The following is a 19,335-nucleotide window of genomic DNA, read 5'->3' on the forward strand; positions in this document are numbered from 1 at the left end:
TTGTTGTTGTTGTTCTTAAAATTAAGAGGTAAACAAGATTCCCACAAATTTATGTTGAACAGAAACACAAAAGAACTTTATACATAGTTTTATTTCTGTTAAATAAATTAAAAGTACCAAAAAATCTGCAAAGTTGAAAACAGGAGCAAGTGTTTCCTTGCGTACCTTTAAATGTACCTTAATTTTTATGAACAGAAACTGAAGACAAAAAGCACAATGAATCCACACAAATACATCAGTTGGTACGGTGGCATAAGACAACACTTAAAATCAGAGGTTATTGATTATACTGATTTTTCTGTTTGACATGATGAGGGTAATATTTCTACAGACAAAAGTGAATAACTAAATGCTATTGTATAATGGTTCTCCCACATCTGAATCACCAGGAACTATTCCTTCAGGCCCAAGCCACATTTTGGCAAAGCTCATTTCAGTTAAGGCCAACAGAAGAATCTAGTGCTCCGATGGCAATAAGGCAGAATAAACTATGCAAGAAAGGAGCAACTCAGGCCAACAGGCTTATCCTTTTTAGTGCCATGATTGTCAGTGTTGTCACATTATGTCATGTGCTCACATCGTGTCCAACGATAAAATATTTTGAAGTTCCTGGAGCATCTGAGGAGAAAATCTATGGGGTTTTCCGGCATTACTACACTGCAGGAAATACTGAGCAAAGTAAATCACTTTCATAAATGTGAATATTCTTGTCAACTGTGAAAGCTAATGCTGACATCTACTGGGAAAAACTGTTAAATAGGAAATACTGTTCATTCTACACAGCACAGAAGTTCCTTATTTCAATAACCATGACAGGTTTTGCAACAGTGACTAGGGGAAAAAAATAAAACCTCTGTGGCACAAATGAGAAAGTTGCACAAAGACAGGCTGTATCCTGCAGAGTAATGAGCCATTAAATCTTGCACCCAGAAAATGCTGCATCACTTAAAATAAGTATTACTCATCTGGATTTACTATAAGGAACACAACGGCTGTGTCTTGGCATCACACAGGCGTAAAACGATGAATAATGAGCTTTCAGATGAGGCAGAAGTGAGGAAAAAGACATGTAAACAAACACAGACATTAACATTACCACTTTCATGACAAACATGACAGACTGTAGACACCATCACAGATTTGCACCACCATACCAACAGTCAAATACCCATGTAACGATCACTGCAGTATTTACACCATTTAAGACATCGAGAACCACAGAGGGTGACTCTTCACTCGATTCTGGTTGACCAGGAAGTTAGTGTGTTAACAGACTTGTTTTGTAACTCAAGAGGAACTAGCAAAACGAGATGTAAGGCTCACGGCTGAAGTTACACAAAAACACAGCACACACTCACGACAAAGAGTTTTCTATAACAGGATGATAAAAACAACTGATGAATATTTCCAATGAAAACGTTTTTAAAACAATGCAATGAAAATAAACCGTACGGTAATAAGAAACAAAAACTGTTCAGGTGGTGCAAACTTGAAAGAAAAAAAATATATAAATAACAGTTAAAGTACAATGAACATAAGAAATAATTCTTTCAGATATCTTAACGTTGTCCCCCTCAACTAAAATGCTGCAAAATGAATGATTGTCATGATTTATCTTAAGCTTAAACATTCTTAGTGACAGTTTTTAACGATTAACCCATTTCAAACTATTTAATGATTTCAATAGTATACTTGTATTCAGTCTACTTCATCAAACATCAGGAGTTTCCTTTTCTTTAGTGTAACTGAGTCTTTTTCTTAGTATCTACGGATACATAGTGTTTTCACATTCATACCACTCACTGTTCAGGGGTGATTTTGGCATGAGCACCTACAATAAGGAGCGTCAGCTGAGGACGAGGACAACTCTAGTCTCGAGGCACAGGTCCTTTAGGTCATCAGAAAGTGCGTAGGCATCGGTCCAAACCTCTGCCAAGTGCTCCCAAATCCAGTGAGTGGTCATACTATTAATGAAGATATGACACTTGGCAAAATCATCACAGTTCTAATTCAAGTCTGGGGTACCTCTATCATGGGAATTTGTGACAGGTAGGGTGCAGAACAGTTGCATTGGTCTCCAAAAGATGACAAAATACCAAGTGGATCATGTTACACAGTGTCCTAGAGGTCCAGGTCTTGTGCCAAAATTGGGCCAGATTGGGAATTAAATTCCGAACCCGACTGATGCCATGAGGGTCCCTTGACCTCGCTTACTCCTCGTCTCCCGCCATGAGGAAACCCAGAATGAAGTCGATGGCTTTCTGCCGCTCGTGCGATGTCTGCCTGCCCACCAGGTTGGGAGGTGGACGGATAAGGAGGCTGGCAAAGAGGGTAGCTAAAATACAAGAAGAAAAATGCTTAACTAAATATAAAAAGACTTTTTAACTTTGTCTTCTATCAAGCTAAACACCTGAAAACAATAGCACATGCTCTCTGATCAGTAGAGTCGATATAAGCAGTTCAACATTCAGTAAACATTCATGTCACATTAGTAGGATATTTAGTGGGATGGCTACCATAAAGATGCCGAGTAAAATGCCCGACTGCCAGAACATAAGATTAAGTAATGCTCTAAAATACCAACTGTATCTTCCACAACGCTGCTACTATTTAGTGGTGACCTTTAAAGGCAGGTTAATTAAATTCCATTATCTTTTGCCTGTGAATGTATTTAAGGTGAAGAGGACAGTTGCGGCTGGGCATCATTTCAGAACTTCTCAACTGTAAAAAGTCATGCTACGTAAATTTAATGGTCACACATCTCTAAAAAAGAAATCTGTATCAAAAAGCTGCCTTTATTATTATTATTATTGATTATTATTATGATGACTATTTTTAAACTATACAGCATCCACATCCGAATAGTCTAAAAGAAAAATCTGGTACAGTCAGGCTGTAGGCTAAATATTTTAAATATTAAACATACTTGATAACTAATTAACTAAACTGTTTACTAAGCAAAGTATGGTAACCATAAGATAGGAGCTGTCTATGTCATACCTATGAGGCTGGCTGTTAGGTTGTTGTTGTGTGAGTGCTTGAGAAGCTCCTTTAGAAAGGCCATTAAGTAGCGAAACACGTTGCGGTGAGCCCGGGGCAACTGGGAGATCAACTGTAATTCATCAAAGTGCAGACAGATTAGTCATATAGAAAAATGCATTCACACAATTCACACATTTCCTAAAGTTGCTATACGTCATATTTTGCAGTCTAAACACAAACAACTAGTGATCACTGTACCTGTTTGCAGAGGCGGCTGTCATGAGCGCAGTCTAGGCACCTTTGGTAGAGCTCATAACACACCACTGGCTCCGGCAAGGCCTCCAAGAAGATCAACAGAGCCTCAGCTACAGAGTGGTTACAACCAGCTACGTGATGAGTTAGGGAAGAATAAGCAAACATGGGGCTGGACGTGTGCCTTGGACCACAAATTTTCCATTTGATCATCTTCAAAGCCTAACAAAGTCATCTAAAATAACCCTTTTCGCTCAATGTGGACATCACAGTGTCACCTGACCATTATTATTATTACTGTTATCACCAACATGGTCATACCAACTCACTCTAATGACCAAGACACAACAGGGTCAATGTGTTAACTGAGTAAGTATGATGAATGTATGATGTAATTTTATTTGCAGTGATTGCCAGACTGGGTCTCGGTGAAATGTGGGCCAGTGACTGGCTTCATAAACGAGGATACGGATGGTGTCTGGGATGCTGGTGTCCAGACAGTCGATGATGCTCTGCAGCTCTTCCTGTAACCCTGGTGTCTGGAACAGGTCCTCCTGAGAGACATACAAAGACAAATGTGGAACATTTAAAATAGTTCTCACAAGAACCCATCTAACATGTGTGCAGACACGAAGTGAGGCGAGTTTTAGAGGCGGTCCAATTACATGAAAAGTTAATGGAACAATGCCATTAAATGCAAATTTGCCCAGGGCAGTGTGAAAATGTTATCAACTCAGGTGAAAAAAAATTGCCTTGTATTCCAGGCCTTTATTGATCTTCTTCATGAACATGCAGAGACAAGAGGTAAAATGAGAGTCAGGAGGGAAACCGGTACATCAGCAGTTTGGGGCAAATCACCACAGGCTGCACAAATGATCCAGTGGTCAAATTTGCATGAATGATACAAAACAAAAACTCCCTTCACTTTTGTGCCTGAACATACCTCAAGTGTTACAACATAAGGTGCATAATACAACATGTTGCACAATATAAGTACATGGATTATAAAGCTGGTATTATGATATAAGACTAGACTACACGGGATTTTAAGTATTACAGTAATTAGACCATTGTCATTTAGTGGAATGAACAATAAATGCATCTATCCACTAAACCTCTTGGACTCTAAAAGCACCAAAAGGCATTTTAAAAATATTATCATAGCATGAACTCAAAAGTACTTGTGTGAAAAATACTAGAAAATATAAAAATATATTACACAATAGGCGGTATTCACATGTATTACTCCTCTGAAGAAAACATGAAAGCTCAGACAGGTACTACACTTGCTTAAAAGTTACAAAAGTCAACTTAACATCACAACAATTACTCAAAGAAGACTAAGTCAAAACCTAGTGTATGAGTGGGCTGTGTATGGTCAATGTGTGAAACTGAGGACGTAGTTGAAAACCGCTGTGAACAACTACTTTCAATTCATGACATCACTGCATTCCAGCCAAAAACTACATCCCTCTCCTTCACAGTTCAGCAGTTTTACCATTTTTACAACTGTGTTATTAGTTGGCGGCTTCTCACCTGATCACAGGACTTGGTGAAGAGGTGGTTGACCAGAATCCACACCTCCTTGGGGATCTTTAGAGGTTTGTCCTCAGTACTCGCACCATCCACCATCAGGAAGTTCATCTTTGACTTTTCCTGATAGGAGAAAAATCCCTATGTTTTACATTGACAAATTGTAGCAGAGACATTAGATCCAGTAATTTCCAGTAATAAAAATACCGGAAAAATGATCTGAATACATGACATTATTGCCCATACTATGCGGGTCATACTGCTTTGATCAAGTGTAACAGTGACTACTGGGATGACTGCACATTACACATCTGATCAATTAGTGATGGAGTAGGAGCAGCAGTCAGGGGTCTGGAAACTTGAAGGAGAGCCATTTTACTAAGAGCTGGATATCACATTCTTTTTGTCTCTGCAAATGGATCCCCGAGACTCATGAGAGACATCCAAAAATAACCACAGCTATTGAGGCTGCACATTAAGGCAGCAGAGACTGGAGTAGGCCTTTAATGGGGGATGATGCGAACATGCAGAACTAATATGATATTCTTTAAAATGTTTTAACACACAAAAGCTTTTCCTGTGATCCTTAAGGATATTTACAGTGTGAAGAAACTTCCGGGGGGGGGGGGGTTCAAATCCAAGAAAGCTGTTACATAAAATTTATTAACCTGCTACATTGTAAAGGAACGGGGAAAAATATATATTCTGAATGACTCGGTGTTCACTCATGCAGCTATTTTGTTTCAGTAACAAGTTATCAAATGGAAGAAGAGATTTGTCGCCAGGCTTCAAATGAGTGTCTGAGCTTAGCTGAACAGAATCTAATACTTCTCATTAGCTTTAATCATGTGTATGAAGGAACTGTGCAGGGTGACCTGCTGTGAAATGAGATTTAGTGTGTGTGTGTGTGTCTAACTTTCACTGGACTGGTGCACTCTGTTCTAAGTGGGTGAGGGGAGATTTAATGGCTGACTGATCCACACATACAGATTAACTAAACTGGTCTGGTCTGGTCTGTGATAGCCTTGTCAGCTTTCTGAAATGTAGGGTGAGTATACACTGATTCAGTTTTCATATTAGCTTGTACAACTACATTGTAACAGTTGTAAACAGCAGTAAAGTTTCAGTGTGCAATATTGTAGCTGAACAGGACTGTACCTTAAAAGAATAGTTCAACATTTAGGTAATATGCTTACATCCTTTCTGACTTTGCGAGTATTAGACGAGAGGTTTGATACCACTTTTGTGTCTGTACCTCATGTATGGAGCTGAACCCAGGAGGTGGTTAGCATAGCTTGGCGTAAAGACTTGAAGCAGGGGGAAAATAGCCTGGCTCTCTCTACAGTCAAAAATACACCTACCAACACTTCTAAAACTTACCAAAGAAATAGTTGAAGCACATACCTCCACTGAAAAATCACAAATTGTTGTGCTTGTATTTCTGTTTGTCCACAGACATTCTATCAAAGTTGAGTATGGCTCAGCTTTACACAGACTGCACTGTAACATCATTCAGCAAGGCACTGCAATCAAATATTTAGATTACTTTGTAACGTGAACACTGTTGTATTGTTTGCGTCACGATACTCACGACGAAAGATTAAATAACTGCCACCAACACGACTTTCCAGAGTCATAAAACCCTGTGCCAGAGCACTATAACCCACTCTGCAGGGTTTTGGTATCTGATAAGCCTTCACATTCATGGATCTGTTACTCAAACTTCCTGTAACTCAGACTTCCTGTATTGGATATCTTGTCTCACTGGTGCCAGAAGCAACACAGCCCCTTTCACTGTTTTACCACAGGGCCGTTTTTAGGCTGAACCACACTTGGAGGTGTTGTAAGTATATGTATGACTTTTAGACGTGTCTAGCTGTTTCCCTCTGATTTTCAGTCTTTATGCCAAGTTAGCCGAATCACCTCCCAGCTCTCACTCCATACTTAACATACAGACATGAAATTGGTTTCAAACTTCTCATCTAACTCTCAGAAAGCAAATAAAGAAATTTTTCATTTCACCTTGTTGGGCAACAGAATAACAAGTTAATGGTCCAATGACTTAAGGAAAATTTGTACTGTAGTATTTGAATCTTTAAGGTCAAAGTTGTTTGTTGTTATATGCCTGATTCTAAAAATACCTGAACCAGATTCTTTTTTTGATGTGAACAATTGAGGGCGTCAATAAAGTGTCATAAAGCAAATACCTGACCTCAGAAGTCTACAGATACATTGACCCTGTTCTGACCTGATCAGTATCAGTGTTAATATTTTACCTTTTCCATGTAGCTGTCCTCTCCCTGAGCAAGAAGTCAGCCCACAACCACAGTGAAGAGTTGGAAAGGAATGATCAAGGCAACGAGAGGCGATGAAGGGAAACAAAAGAAGAAAGAAGAAAGTAGATAGAAGTGCTATGTATAAACACAATCAAGAAAGTAGAGAGATTATGGATTGTTTTTGCATAAATCATTTGATCAAATACACCAGGCTAGAATGAAAATGGGACAGTTTAGTAGAAATAAAGGAGTGCTGAATGATAGTAACACTATATTCCAAAGAAAAATCAGATTAAGTCAAAAATAGCACTACAGAAGCAGACAGAAGTGATCATGTTAAGACCAGAGGAGTCTAATGGCTAAAGTGGGTCTAACCTGAGTCAGTTTTGCCTGTTCTTTAGGAGCTCCCTTCCTATGTTTTTGCCACTTCCTCGTTCCCTTGGCCCCTCATGGCCAGAAATATACAGACATTTTATGCTCTCCAAATATAGGTGCTCTCTGTGACTGAGTTTACCCTAAGGGAATGAACAAGTCCTCACGTGTCCCCGCCCAGGTTTCAGGTGGTGAAGCCAGAGTGAGGAACAGCCATCAGATTACAATCTGAGCTGAACGCCTCTGTGCATAGGAAAGCTTAGGTGTCACAATCAGGGTTTCAACTAATCTGAGGAAAATATGCCTTTGTTCACTAAACCTACTACTTTAAATTGTTCTGACTGTATTTTTAGCTTCATGACCACTGTATTAGCTTTCCCTCACCAGGTCAATGAGTTTGGTGATGGGGATCTCCCTGATGGGCTTCTTCATGCGGCACAGAGTCTCCAGCGAGGTGCCAAAGCAGCTGGGCAGGTATTTGCCAGAGATGGTAATGAAGTAGTCTTTGCCACGGTCCAGATGGAGCACCAGAATGTCCTCGATGGCGTCCTCTGCAGAGTTCAGCAGTGTGACTGAGTCTTTACTGACATAAACTTCCAGATAGATCTCCAGGGTCTCAGCTGTTCGGGAAGAAAAGTTCACAGAGAAACTTTGTGAGAAGCATAATGAGAACATTGTCAGAGGAGCTGCCTCTGCACTGTTTCTTTATTGCAAACTAAAGGAACATCATCTTGCAAGGAAACATGCATATTTTGAACTGTGCCTTATTTATCTGTTATTGTCAGGAGCACTAATCATCCACTTTTCCCTACTAGTTGTCTTGTTATACATTCACAAATGAGGGTAGAAAAACTTTACAAATGTGAGGGGAATTAGCACACTGAGGAATCAGACAAGCTGTTAGTCTTTGTTACTCCTTTGCATTGTAAATTAATTTGAAAAAATACTGCAAATGAGAATTCCACAATTTGAAAACACCTAATTTTTTTGAATATTGTGAAAAGTCACTCTAGTTTGATTTTTCACAATATTCAGTGGTAAACATGCTACAGTACAAAGATGTCCTTAAGACACTACTAAATTTATAATATCCCATTTGCATTTCCAATAAGTAAGATATTACATAATTAGATATCTACAATTTGAGGTAACAAGCCAAAACACAAGGGACTAATTAAGATAAAAGGACTTACTGGGCTCTAAGAATCCATCACTAGGCTCGGCACGCAGCCAAGGCTTGCAATATTGTGAGTCATTGAGTTTGGGGATGAAGGCAAAATGACAGGGGACCTGCCCGTCATTTGTTATCAGGAAGCGCTGCTTCTGAAGCTGCCGGAATTTGACATTCTCAAATGTAAACTGAAGGACAAGGAAAAAGAAGAAACATTAATAACAGACTCTCAGTAACTTCATCCTACAAAACAGACTACCATAGACTACTTGGTTTTTGATTTTTTAAAAGTAATTAGTGTCTGATTTTATATCAGGATGAGGAAACATAATACAGATGTTTATTATGATCAGCCCATGTGTATGTGAGGACTTCATTCTTACCTCCCTCCTGCTCAGAGATACAGATGGAAGGAAATCATTCTCCATTCTGTCCATCGCTCGAACAATCTCCTCAAACACCTTTTTGTGTCGCTGCTCATTTACAACCTTCACCTGTTACACAAACACATTTGTTACACATTTATTGATTTTAAATCAATAAAAAAGTATTCATTATATCAAACTCTTACATATTCTCACAATTAATATCGTAACCTTGCATGTTTTAACCAAAGTTTCAGTTTAAGGTGTTTTATTTGACAATATAGAGTCTTACCCCTATACTGAAAAGGGAGCTAACGGGCTTGTGATCACTTGTTTGCAGCTCCATGTGACTTCGGTATTTTTGCTGCTTGACATTGTTGCCCCTCCAAAGAATTCTATCACACCACGCCGGAACACGGCACTTCCCACTGCAGGAAACAGTTGCATTTTCATTGGCAAAGTCATGGGTCAGACATCAGACTCACATGTAGTACTGCTGACTCTGTTAGTGTAATGATAAAGCCGGAAAAGGCCAGAAAAGGCTTCCTTACTCGCAAAATGTAATCAGGATTCCAAAGAAGAAAAAGCGAGGACAAGTTGGCAAAAGCAGTACAAATCCTGGAGTAAGTTGTGTATTCAATCATTAAAAAAACAGATACAATACAGGGATATGTTTTTACCTCGAGTCCCATCGATCTGTTTTGGGGTCATACTTGTACGTGGGAGTGAAGTTAATCTCTCCCTCCATGAAGTCTGTGAAGGCTCTCTTTGTCTGCCTCTGAATGTTCAGCTACACATAAAAAGTGGCAACATTGTCAAGTATTAGTTGCTGAAAACTAAAAACTAAATCCTTCATTACTGAATCCTTAATTACGGTCACAATAAACTGAGTTAATGAGGTAATCATAACAAATTACAGTAATCCTAAACACATGTAACAATGATGTTTGCAATACTTAGGTAACATTTCACACCAGAGTATTTCCAAACTCAAGTGCAGATGACTGATACAAACAAGCATATTTTACCATAGTTTCCTATACTGTGCAGCTACACTAGAGTTACAGCCTAAGAGCCTTACAAAAGTCCAAAACTCAATTATTTTATGTCAAACTCACTCATGTGGTAAATTATTCAACACTTTTAAAACTGTAGGCAATTATAGACACACAAGCTGTAATAAGGGGCAATACATCTGTATTTAGCTAAAAGTACAGTCAAAATTCTTGTTTCTTCTTTCAGCTGTTGCTTGTCAGTGAACAACAAATAAATGTAGAGAAAACACAGACTCACCTGATCAACCTCCTGAAGCCTCTTTAGCTCGTTCTGAGCAATGAGCTGTTTGACTTCAGACGCATCGTACATGAACAGACGATAATTTAAATCCCCAAGCCAGATTACAACACTGAAACACAAAAAGAGACAGAGAATTAATACACGCACAACTTTATAGTGAATATGATTATCCTCACAAACAGTAAGATCAAGTCAAGAAAAACTGTAGTCTGTATGTTTGTAAAGCTAGTGAAGACAGTAACACTGACTAAGTTAGTGTTTTAAGTAATAAGAACTTTTGCAAAATACTGGAAATTATGAAAAAAAATCATCTTTGTATGTAAAAAATAAAATAATAAAACAAATCAGTTACAGTCAGATGTGAATATAACCTCAGACTGACGATACAAATACAACCAATGAGTGTGAAATCAGACTTTGCACATTCATCCAGAGCTGTTCTCACTGAACGTGAATGACGGAGGAACTCACTCATGCTTGACGATACTGAGAGGGGGGTGCTCCAGTAAGTGGAAGGTCATGCGGGCACATATGTCTTTGTAGTCCTGGTTGCGGCGCTCAAAGTCTTCCACATGTGCTGCTAGATGTGAGTTTACGATGCAGAAACTAGTGTTGTGGAAAACAAACCTCACTGCCACACCTCCTTTGTTCCCCTGCAAAGAAAAAAAGATATTTAAATAAAAGAAAAATAACACAGGATGTCAGTTTGACATCTAAACAGCCACTTGTTTTAATTTAGGCAAATTAATGCAGGAATAAACATGTTTAATATTACATAAATCAAACAGACGTCAAGTGCAGTTTACAGTAAATACTGCAAAAAAAACCTTTTATTATTTTATTAGTTGAAGCAGTTGGTCTAAATTTCATGTGTACAAACCATTTTCCCCATGATTCCTGTCCCCACGTGCTCTGCAGCCACTTCTTTAATGTGATTCTTGAGATTCTTTTTGACAAAGACAACAAGCATCATCCCAACTAGTCGTATGATCCGAACCTGTAGAAATACAAATTAAAAAAAACAAAACAAGTTAGTGCCTTTTCCATGTGTCCTACTAACATGCAAATCATGCTTTCATCAACACGAAGATCCAACAGTCCTAGAAAGTACTGATTTAATTCTAAGGAGGCATTTCTCCTACCCACCCTCTTGTACTTGGCTTTTGGATGCAAACTTCTCTCCACAGCTTCCACCCACAGCTGCTCCTTGGACGAGTCCATGTAGAAGAAAGCTTCAGTGCTCAGGTCCAATTCTTGAAAACTAAAGTCATAAACAAAGTCATGGTGATATTAAAGCAAGAAAAGAAGACAACTTTGTACAACTTCATAGTCAGAAAAGTGGTGTAATTCATTCTTACTGACCCCAGAGCGTAAAGATCAGGAGGTTCTGTGTCACAGCAGAGCCACGGCGCAAGGGTGCTGTCCGGAGGCTGGCCGTTCACATTCCACGTTCCTGTGAAAAACCTAAAGACAATACACACAGTGAAGGGTTAGTGGTGGCAGAAGCAGCAATCTGCAGTATTTTTGAATTACAAGTTCCCCTGCATAATCACATAAATACAAAATCAAACATATGCTCCTCTCACCTAAAGTCCTGGATGTCGACATATTCGTTTTCCTTCTTCCCCAGGCGGTGTTTGATGAGGTATTCTCTTTGCCCAGCCTGGCTGGAGAACATGGCCTGTCTCATGCTGTTTGTGGTGGGGCTCTCACACCAAGATGGTGGCCTGTCCACACGGTCAAACCCTGACTTAAAATGACTGGAATGGAAGAAATTTGGTATAATTTAACACCAGCAACATTTTGGGCTTATTCCAATTTGGGATACAGATCAGATCAGCTTCAGATCAAGTTCTAGACACATCAAGGAAAATTAAAGCAGGATAAACCTGACCACAAGCTGGAGTGCCACAGCAATGGGTCTGGATACTTTTGTAAATGAAAGATTTCAGTGTTTGATTTTTAATAAATTGTATCCATTTAAAATGAAATCTACAATGGAATAAAGATTGATGGGGTCTGAATACTTTCTGAAGCCACTGTATGAAATCTAAACCATTTAAACTGATATAAATATACTTTGTAATGAAATATCAGACTCCAGTGTTTCTGCTGTCCTGACAGGTTAACTTACTCTGGTTTGGTGTTGGTGATTAAGGAGTTGTCTTTGGCCCTCTCTTTAGAGACTGGTGTAGGAGGCAGAGGAGTGGATGGAGTGTAGGAGGCTTTGCGAGGAGGTAGAGGGGGAACAGGAGGAGGCTCCCTAGAGGCAACTATTCGATTCTGGTGGTTCTTCTTTTCCTCCACTTTGAGAGTGTGGTTGAAGTTATCTTCAAAGCCAAAGTCTGAGGCAAGCGACTGAACTGGATCTTCAAGTAAAAAGAAAGTTCAAAAACAGAGGATTCAATCTAACAGCAACAGAAATTAATTTGGAAGAAATTATAACTGAAACTGTTATGGTGAGGGCTTTGTTATCATTTATGCATCTTTTTTTCTTAACTGATTGATTTTCCTGGAAACACAGTATCTGTATATTACCTGTGTTAGTCTGATTTGTTGATGTGATGTTGTTGAGTTTGGGAGGCAGTGCACTGGCAGATTTGGATGGGTTAACTCCCTCAGAGCCCACAGAGTTAACAGTCTTGTTTGCTCTTTGCGGTGGGATGGGGACTGGACCTCTCGGGGTTGTTGGAACAAGGGGCTCCATCGCTTTGGATTTTGTGAGTTTGGATTCCACTGAGAAGATTAAACAACATTGTTAGAGGGAAGCACACAATGATCCAGGCTCAAATCAACTTCACTCAAACAGTAGGAACATCATCCCAGGAATTATCTTAAATTGTGTAACAGCTACAGCTTGCTCAAGAAAAACAAACAAAGCCACTATGAAGCTAATATGAATTATGAAACCTTAGACTTTACTTAAGTAAATTCACATCCTGTTCCAGCTGACCTCTCTCAATGTAAATATGAGCTCAGATAAAAATGAGCCAACACCCACAAGAGCTATGTTGTCATTAAGGAAGCAGAGGTTGGTAACACAACTGAAGACGACTATTACTACAAGATGTTACTACTATTAACTAATGAATCAGCAAATTATAGTAGTTGCAGTGAAACTGGATGAACAGGTTCTCAGTATAGAAGTAATTACAACTCAGTACCCCTCAATGATCCAGATTCAAAACATATTATTATTAGCCACAGTTTACATACACATAAACAAGAGGCACTTGGATGGCCAAGTGATGTTCTGCTATGATCTCCATGACAAAAGAGCATGTACAGTATGTTCTAGTAGTTTGTCATCAGGAATACGAAAATAAAGTTATCAAAAATCTGTTGTACCTCATTACTATGCAAATGTATGGAGCAAGCTGGTTCACAAGTCAGTTTTCTCCTAATTAAGCTAATTAGGTCATTAATTAGCAAAGATTTTTCATACCAACATGTCTGTCTTTGGATACTGCTGCTGCTGCTACTACTACTACTAATGAATCCTTTATTTCAGCATGCTACAGAAGCAAATCTTCCTATGCAATTGCTTTTAACCTCAAAATCCAAATATCTTGAATATATTGAACACATAAATAGATCAAATATCCATTAAAAAAAGAAAAAGGCAGCACATACAAAAAAAAAAATAAATAATAATACAAAAAAACAAACACCACCCTTGCCCAATATATCATGTTTCTTTTCATCAACTAATTCAAAATGCTCTCACAAGATTCTCACTACTTTGCAGGGATGTTGTCATTGCACACTGGACTCACTGCCACATCTAGTAATTTATTTTGGTGTGGGGAAAAAACTGTTACGCAAGTTTGCTCATTCAACTGATGAGTATGGGATAGTGAAAGCATAGTGACGCGAGCTTTACTCCCTTCTGGCTCTATTCACAGAGGTGGGCTGGAATGTTTAAAGATGGACCTGATTTTAAAAAAAATGGCAGAAAAATTAATCCTTCCACCAATGTGGCAGGAATACACAGGGAATCAGCGAGTGGTGTTATCTACTCTCTGTAAATAAATGTTAGATGAGTGATTAAATAATTAATCATCCAATTGCTTTGGTCTGTTGAAAGACAGTGGAGCCTTACCTTGCTGCTGAGCACTCTTCACCTGAGCGAAGAAAGTCTGAGTCCGATCATCATCCTGCAGTTCCAACAGCAGCTCTGGGGCTTTTTCGCCTTTAATTCGTATCCTAACAAAGGCTTTAGAGGGGTACAGAAAACACAAACATCTTGGGCACATTCAGACTTTGCACATTAGAAATACAGACTGTCTCAAATACAAAGCAAAGTGATTTAACAATGAGCCAATTCAGCATTCTTTCAGTGAGCCTTGGTAACTCAGGACCCATGTCTGCTACCAAATAAAGACTTTTAGCTGAGGGCATGCTCTAAAAATGTAGTACGGTTGAATAGGGGCCGTCTTGCAATAGCCATGTTTTAGCTCTCTTGTTGATACAATGCAGGACATTTTTATTTTTTCCAGCTTACTTGAAAGACCAAAATGTAATCTTTTTGAAAACGCAAGTCGAAAGAGGAATTATCTAATATGGAGAGAAGAAAAATATACTTACAATCTACTGCGAAGTCAATAAGAAAAGCTTCTTCAGCTTCTGAAACGAAAGAGGAACGAGAACTTAAAAAGTGCCTATGCAGTGTGAAGGTCTGTTGTGGTAGTAAACCACAGTGGTGTCATACACAGGCTCTAGTTGTCATGTGCTGATTTTTAAAATTTTGTCTTCCAAGTGCAAAGGGAATACCCCCTGGACTTCCACTTTTAAACCATTGTGCAATGACACTGAGTCAACAGTAACACTACTATACATAGGGCTCAAAGAATGTGCAGTCCAAAACACAGAAATGGAGAATAGTCTGTAGCTGTTGGCAACTTCAAATATCATGGATATTTGATTATACTAAGCATACCCGAAACAGGTAAAAAAAAAAAAGAAAAAGAAAAGTCACTTACCTCGTACAATTTCAAAATTACCATTGATGGGTATAGACAGCTGAGCCACTGGACGAGACACAACAGCTTCAGGGGTGGCCAAAACACCCAATCTGGATGAGAACAGCATAGACTCTCACTTAACAACACTTAACATCAGCTCTGTGATGTTTTAGTATCATTTAACACTATTAAGAAAAACATCTAAAAACACAAAGACAGACATAGAAGCAGCAGTGATTTCTCTTTTTTTCTCTCATTACAGCCATTCTCTTGCAATTAAAACTGTGTTTCATGCATCCAGCATGCAATGTGAAAATATTAGAAAAACTGAACATTTGAGATGCAATATGGAAGTACTATTAGGATTAGATCATAATTATCAAGTGATTAAAATGTGAATTTAAGATTTTCAGAAATCTTGCACATGCCCACATGCAAAAGTCTCCTTTGGTCGAATTAGCAGTTCAGTTATTTTCGTTAAATAAGCAAACAATGGCACAAAATGAACTAGCAGGCGTTCTGTTTCAGTCAAATTTTGGTCCACTGTAAGAACCTGGAGCAAACTGAGAGGAGCTCAGCTTTGGGTCATTAAATAGTCGATATAACTAGCTTCAAATCAGTGATGTGAGTTAATGTAGGCAGGGTCATATTTCGCTCTAACAATGGCTGACTAACAGCCAGGGTCAAAGCAGCACACTGGGCACTGCCCACATTTCCCGTCCACTGCACGGTAAGTCTGATTACTGTTGAGAGGGAAATGATTCAGCTCCGCTGCACTAAATGTGTCAGAGGGACTCACAGTTACGCAGAATCAGCAAGGGCCCTTCTGATGCTGTAAGCTACATGACAACAAACGACGGAGGATATCCCTTCCACAAGACGGTGGATAAAATAAATGAAATAGAATTGGTGTCCATGTTAACTGAGACTTTCAGGTATGTTGCTTCAACTTGATGTTTATTCTTGAGGCTATTGTTTATAACTTTAGCTGCAAAGTCTGCTCAAAAATCATAAATTGTTATGACTGCCAACACAGGAAAAACTGCAATGGCAAGGATGACAGGTGGTACAAGTACATCCTCACCAACACTGACTGATCTTTAATTAACAACACTAATATACAAGCTCAAAAATGCAAAATGAGTTCAAAAACCACTTCAGGCAGTTTCAGGAAAAACAAAACACTGTCAGATTCACACTGGTATCTACTACAGGGCTCTTGTATTATAATGTGCTTCTTCTATCATTTTGTTCACCCTGAGACAAAAGTGTCTTGTGCCACACAATTCAGTCAACTTATGTCACATAATATTCATAAGATGATAGATATGTTATAATATCCGTGGCACACCAACTGAAATCCTGATATCACCTGAGTTCCATGACTCTTGACTATTTTCCCTGTCAGGATTGCTCCTGAGTTTAGTGTGTGTGGTTTTAACACAGTTAGCTGAGCTCGTAGCCTGTGTGCCCATGTGAGTCTCATTACAGTCCAGGACTAAGTGGAGGAATTCTGAATAATGGGTAGTGAGCTGGCTACTGGTGGGACTAATTGCTTTCTCCCTCGCTTTAGTGCACGCCACAACCTGTTACAAACAGAACTAAAACTGATGATTTAACATACCCACTGCTGTCACCCACAACATCCTCGTTCACAAAAATGAAAAAATGCTAGAGCTGACATGAAAACAGCATCAGGTTTTGTACATGTGACTGACGGATGACTGCCAGCTGAGAGCAAATCTGATTGGGCAGTAGGGTGATGTGTGTAGAGAGCCCTCCCCATCAGCTGGAGGGCCTGGGTTAAAATCCTGTTGATGTAACACCGAACTAAACCACTACAGCTCCATGGTCAGGACTATCCCATAACTGACTCTGAAGAGGAGGTCAATGAAGATTCAATGATTCCTGCAGCAACAAATTTCTTTCAGTTCAGCAACTGGACACCTGACACAGCAAATTTCTGTGATGCAACATTTGTTTCATGTGCACAGGCGCTGCATTTGGCCAGGTATTCTTGCCCTTTCATCTGGAAAAAGACTAAATGTTTCAGTTTTTGGTATTTTACTAATACACCTTACATATTTGATTTAGCCACAACAACTGCCTCCAACAATATAATGCTTATCTAAAGCCACTTGCTATAAAATCTATTCATTAGATAAGACTAGACAACCAGCCATAAAATACAATAATCAAAAGGTACAATCTAAATCATCTTGTCTATTATTCAGTGTTCCCTTATCATGGTTCACACCCTATTGAAACTACCATGACACAAGTTCATTTGTATGTTGAACACAATATTTCAGTTCTTAGTAAATACCAGAACAGCTATTTGGTGCATGTCATTTGAAGACTACTGAAAATATAAAACAGTCCCCAAATAAAGAGGCCTGCGCTGACACTTCAGATCTATCACAGCCAGCAACTAACTTCAAAACACACACAGAGCTGTCGAAAACTTAGATTTCATCAGAATAAAGCAGAACCTGAAGGAAGCTGATGCTTCAGATGAAAAAAAATTTAAAAATTTACATCTCACTGGATTTACCCACTGCCTGACAGAAATACATTAATTTTCAGTCACCAGGTTCTCTGATACTTACATAAACTCTCCACTGCGCTCAATTAGTGACAGTAGTCTGGGCTCCTTCTGGCCAGACCTCAGCTCCTGACCTCTCACAGTGTGAGCAGCACAATCAAGGAATTATTGTGAATGAGAATGAGAAAGGCGCTTGGACACATCACAAGCACTGAGGTGTTTATTTTAATTATCCGCATACAGATGCTATTAACTATCATTTTGAGTTAGTATCTGTGTGGTTAGTCAGAAGAGACTCAGAAGTGATGATATCTGTTAGAAGAAGCCATGCTAATTGAAAATTAGGAGGCAAATTAATGTGACAAATGTGACATAAGAGAGAAAGCAGTTCAGTGGCAGCTACTGTAGCTAAATTAAAATTAAATCATGGCTAACGTGACTGTTCATAACAAGTGGGTTTAATTAGAAGACACTGGTGGTCATGGTGGCGTAGTTAGTAGTGAGCTGAATCAAATAGTAACTGTAACTATATAACAATCAGGTTGTTAAAGTCACATTAGCTTCATTGTTAGATACTAAAATACAGCTAACTTTCACGTATCTTGTTATCAAATGATTTCAAGTTAGCCGAGTTGCTAACGTTAACTGAGGGCTAACGTTAGCCAAAGGGCTAAAGCAAACTGAAAAGACTCCTAATAACTTAATTCAAAAAGGATATTGCCAAGCACTCCTCCTTGCATATTCCCAAAGAAGTATCCATTCTTACCGACATAAAATAAATAGCAGTTTATCAGTGGCTATAGCGACTTTCTGTCGGTTCGGTCCAAACGTTATGGGCAGGGAAAGTTAAATCCCCACCCGGTGCAGCGACAGCGACGGCCTTTCCGGTGTGACAGCTGTTTAGCAGTTGGTTGCTAACGCTTGTTAGCTTGTTAGCCAGCTGTTGTTGGTACTGTTGGATGGGGTCACAATCTTCAACAGGCACAAGTCGAAATATCCCAGTTAGTGTACGCCATACCGGCAGAAAGCTTCAAATATCCGGCTTCTCTTGAGTTCAGCTCGGTGTCAGGAGACAGGTTGGTCGGACTACATAGCTAGGTAGTTTGCGGCGGATTCAGCACCGTAGATAGCAGAGACAGTTTGGTATGTGGACTGCCCACTTCTTCCCTCCCTCACCCTGCCGCGTTATTCGTCTGTTCGGTTTCATTGGCTTCATTTTTAACGGTGGTATGAGGAAAGATAACGCCACCTTCTGCCTCGGAGTGTTGGCCAGAGACCGGCTGCAGCTTCTCAGTCCTGTCCCATAAACACCGTCAAAGAACATCTGCAACATCATGTGGTAAATTCATAATTACCAATGTCTTTCAAGCTAATGCGTGTCATGCTCATCTAAGACACATATGTTTGATGGTGGAATTTATCTACTTATATAAGGCTGCAAATAATGATTGTTTTCATTATGGATTCATCACCTGACTATTTTCTCCATTTATCAGCTGATTGTTTGGTTTCTTAATTTTAAGTAAAGAGTGACAAATGCCCGCAGAACCCAGAGTGACACTGTCACAATGCTTGTTTT

The 19,335-nt window shown here is 39.2% G+C and overlaps 1 protein-coding gene across 4 annotated transcripts; it reads right to left on the bottom strand.

Annotated features, from left to right (window-relative positions):
* Positions 1-73: 73 nt before the first annotated feature.
* Positions 74-18,955, bottom strand: ocrl (OCRL inositol polyphosphate-5-phosphatase). Of its 4 annotated transcripts, XM_023398016.2 has the most exons (24): positions 18,475-18,955; positions 17,821-17,900; positions 15,230-15,321; positions 14,835-14,873; positions 14,350-14,463; positions 12,786-12,983; positions 12,382-12,616; positions 11,834-12,007; positions 11,610-11,711; positions 11,394-11,508; positions 11,128-11,244; positions 10,719-10,900; positions 10,245-10,356; positions 9,632-9,741; positions 9,244-9,379; positions 8,970-9,080; positions 8,609-8,774; positions 7,800-8,035; positions 7,044-7,067; positions 4,771-4,890; positions 3,704-3,788; positions 3,241-3,368; positions 3,001-3,112; positions 74-2,335 (listed from the first exon to the last, which is right to left on the bottom strand). In XM_023398016.2, exons 1-24 carry the CDS (start codon positions 18,526-18,528, stop codon positions 2,211-2,213), a joined length of 2,967 nt encoding a protein of 988 aa, XP_023253784.1. In that variant the 5' UTR covers positions 18,529-18,955; the 3' UTR covers positions 74-2,210. The 4 variants fall into 4 exon arrangements, with proteins under 4 accessions (XP_023253784.1, XP_087027881.1, XP_087027879.1 ...); XM_087171755.1 differs by lacking the exon at positions 17,821-17,900 and having other exon boundaries at positions 11,834-11,974; positions 14,835-14,870; positions 18,523-18,952; XM_087171753.1 differs by lacking the exon at positions 17,821-17,900 and having other exon boundaries at positions 14,835-14,870; positions 18,523-18,950.
* Positions 18,956-19,335: the final 380 nt, after the last annotated feature.

The sequence above is a fragment of the Seriola lalandi genome, unplaced genomic scaffold (assembly GCF_002814215.2).
Source record: "Seriola lalandi dorsalis isolate HSWRI2012SDOR001 ecotype SW California unplaced genomic scaffold, Sedor1 jcf7180002054972, whole genome shotgun sequence".
Lineage (NCBI taxonomy): Eukaryota > Metazoa > Chordata > Actinopteri > Carangiformes > Carangidae > Seriola > Seriola lalandi.

Excerpts from the sequence above, each read along its gene's own strand:
- ocrl (XM_023398016.2), bottom strand. The coding sequence starts at position 18,528 with ATGTCGGTAAGAATGGATACTTCTTTGGGAATATGCAAGGAGGAGTGC. Across the intron at positions 10,357-10,718 it reads CTCAGTATCGTCAAGCATGA|TGTTGTAATCTGGCTTGGGG; the intron begins GTGAGTTCCTCC and ends TTTGTGTTTCAG. Across the intron at positions 3,113-3,240 it reads ACAGCCGCCTCTGCAAACAG|TTGATCTCCCAGTTGCCCCG; the intron begins GTACAGTGATCA and ends GATGAATTACAG.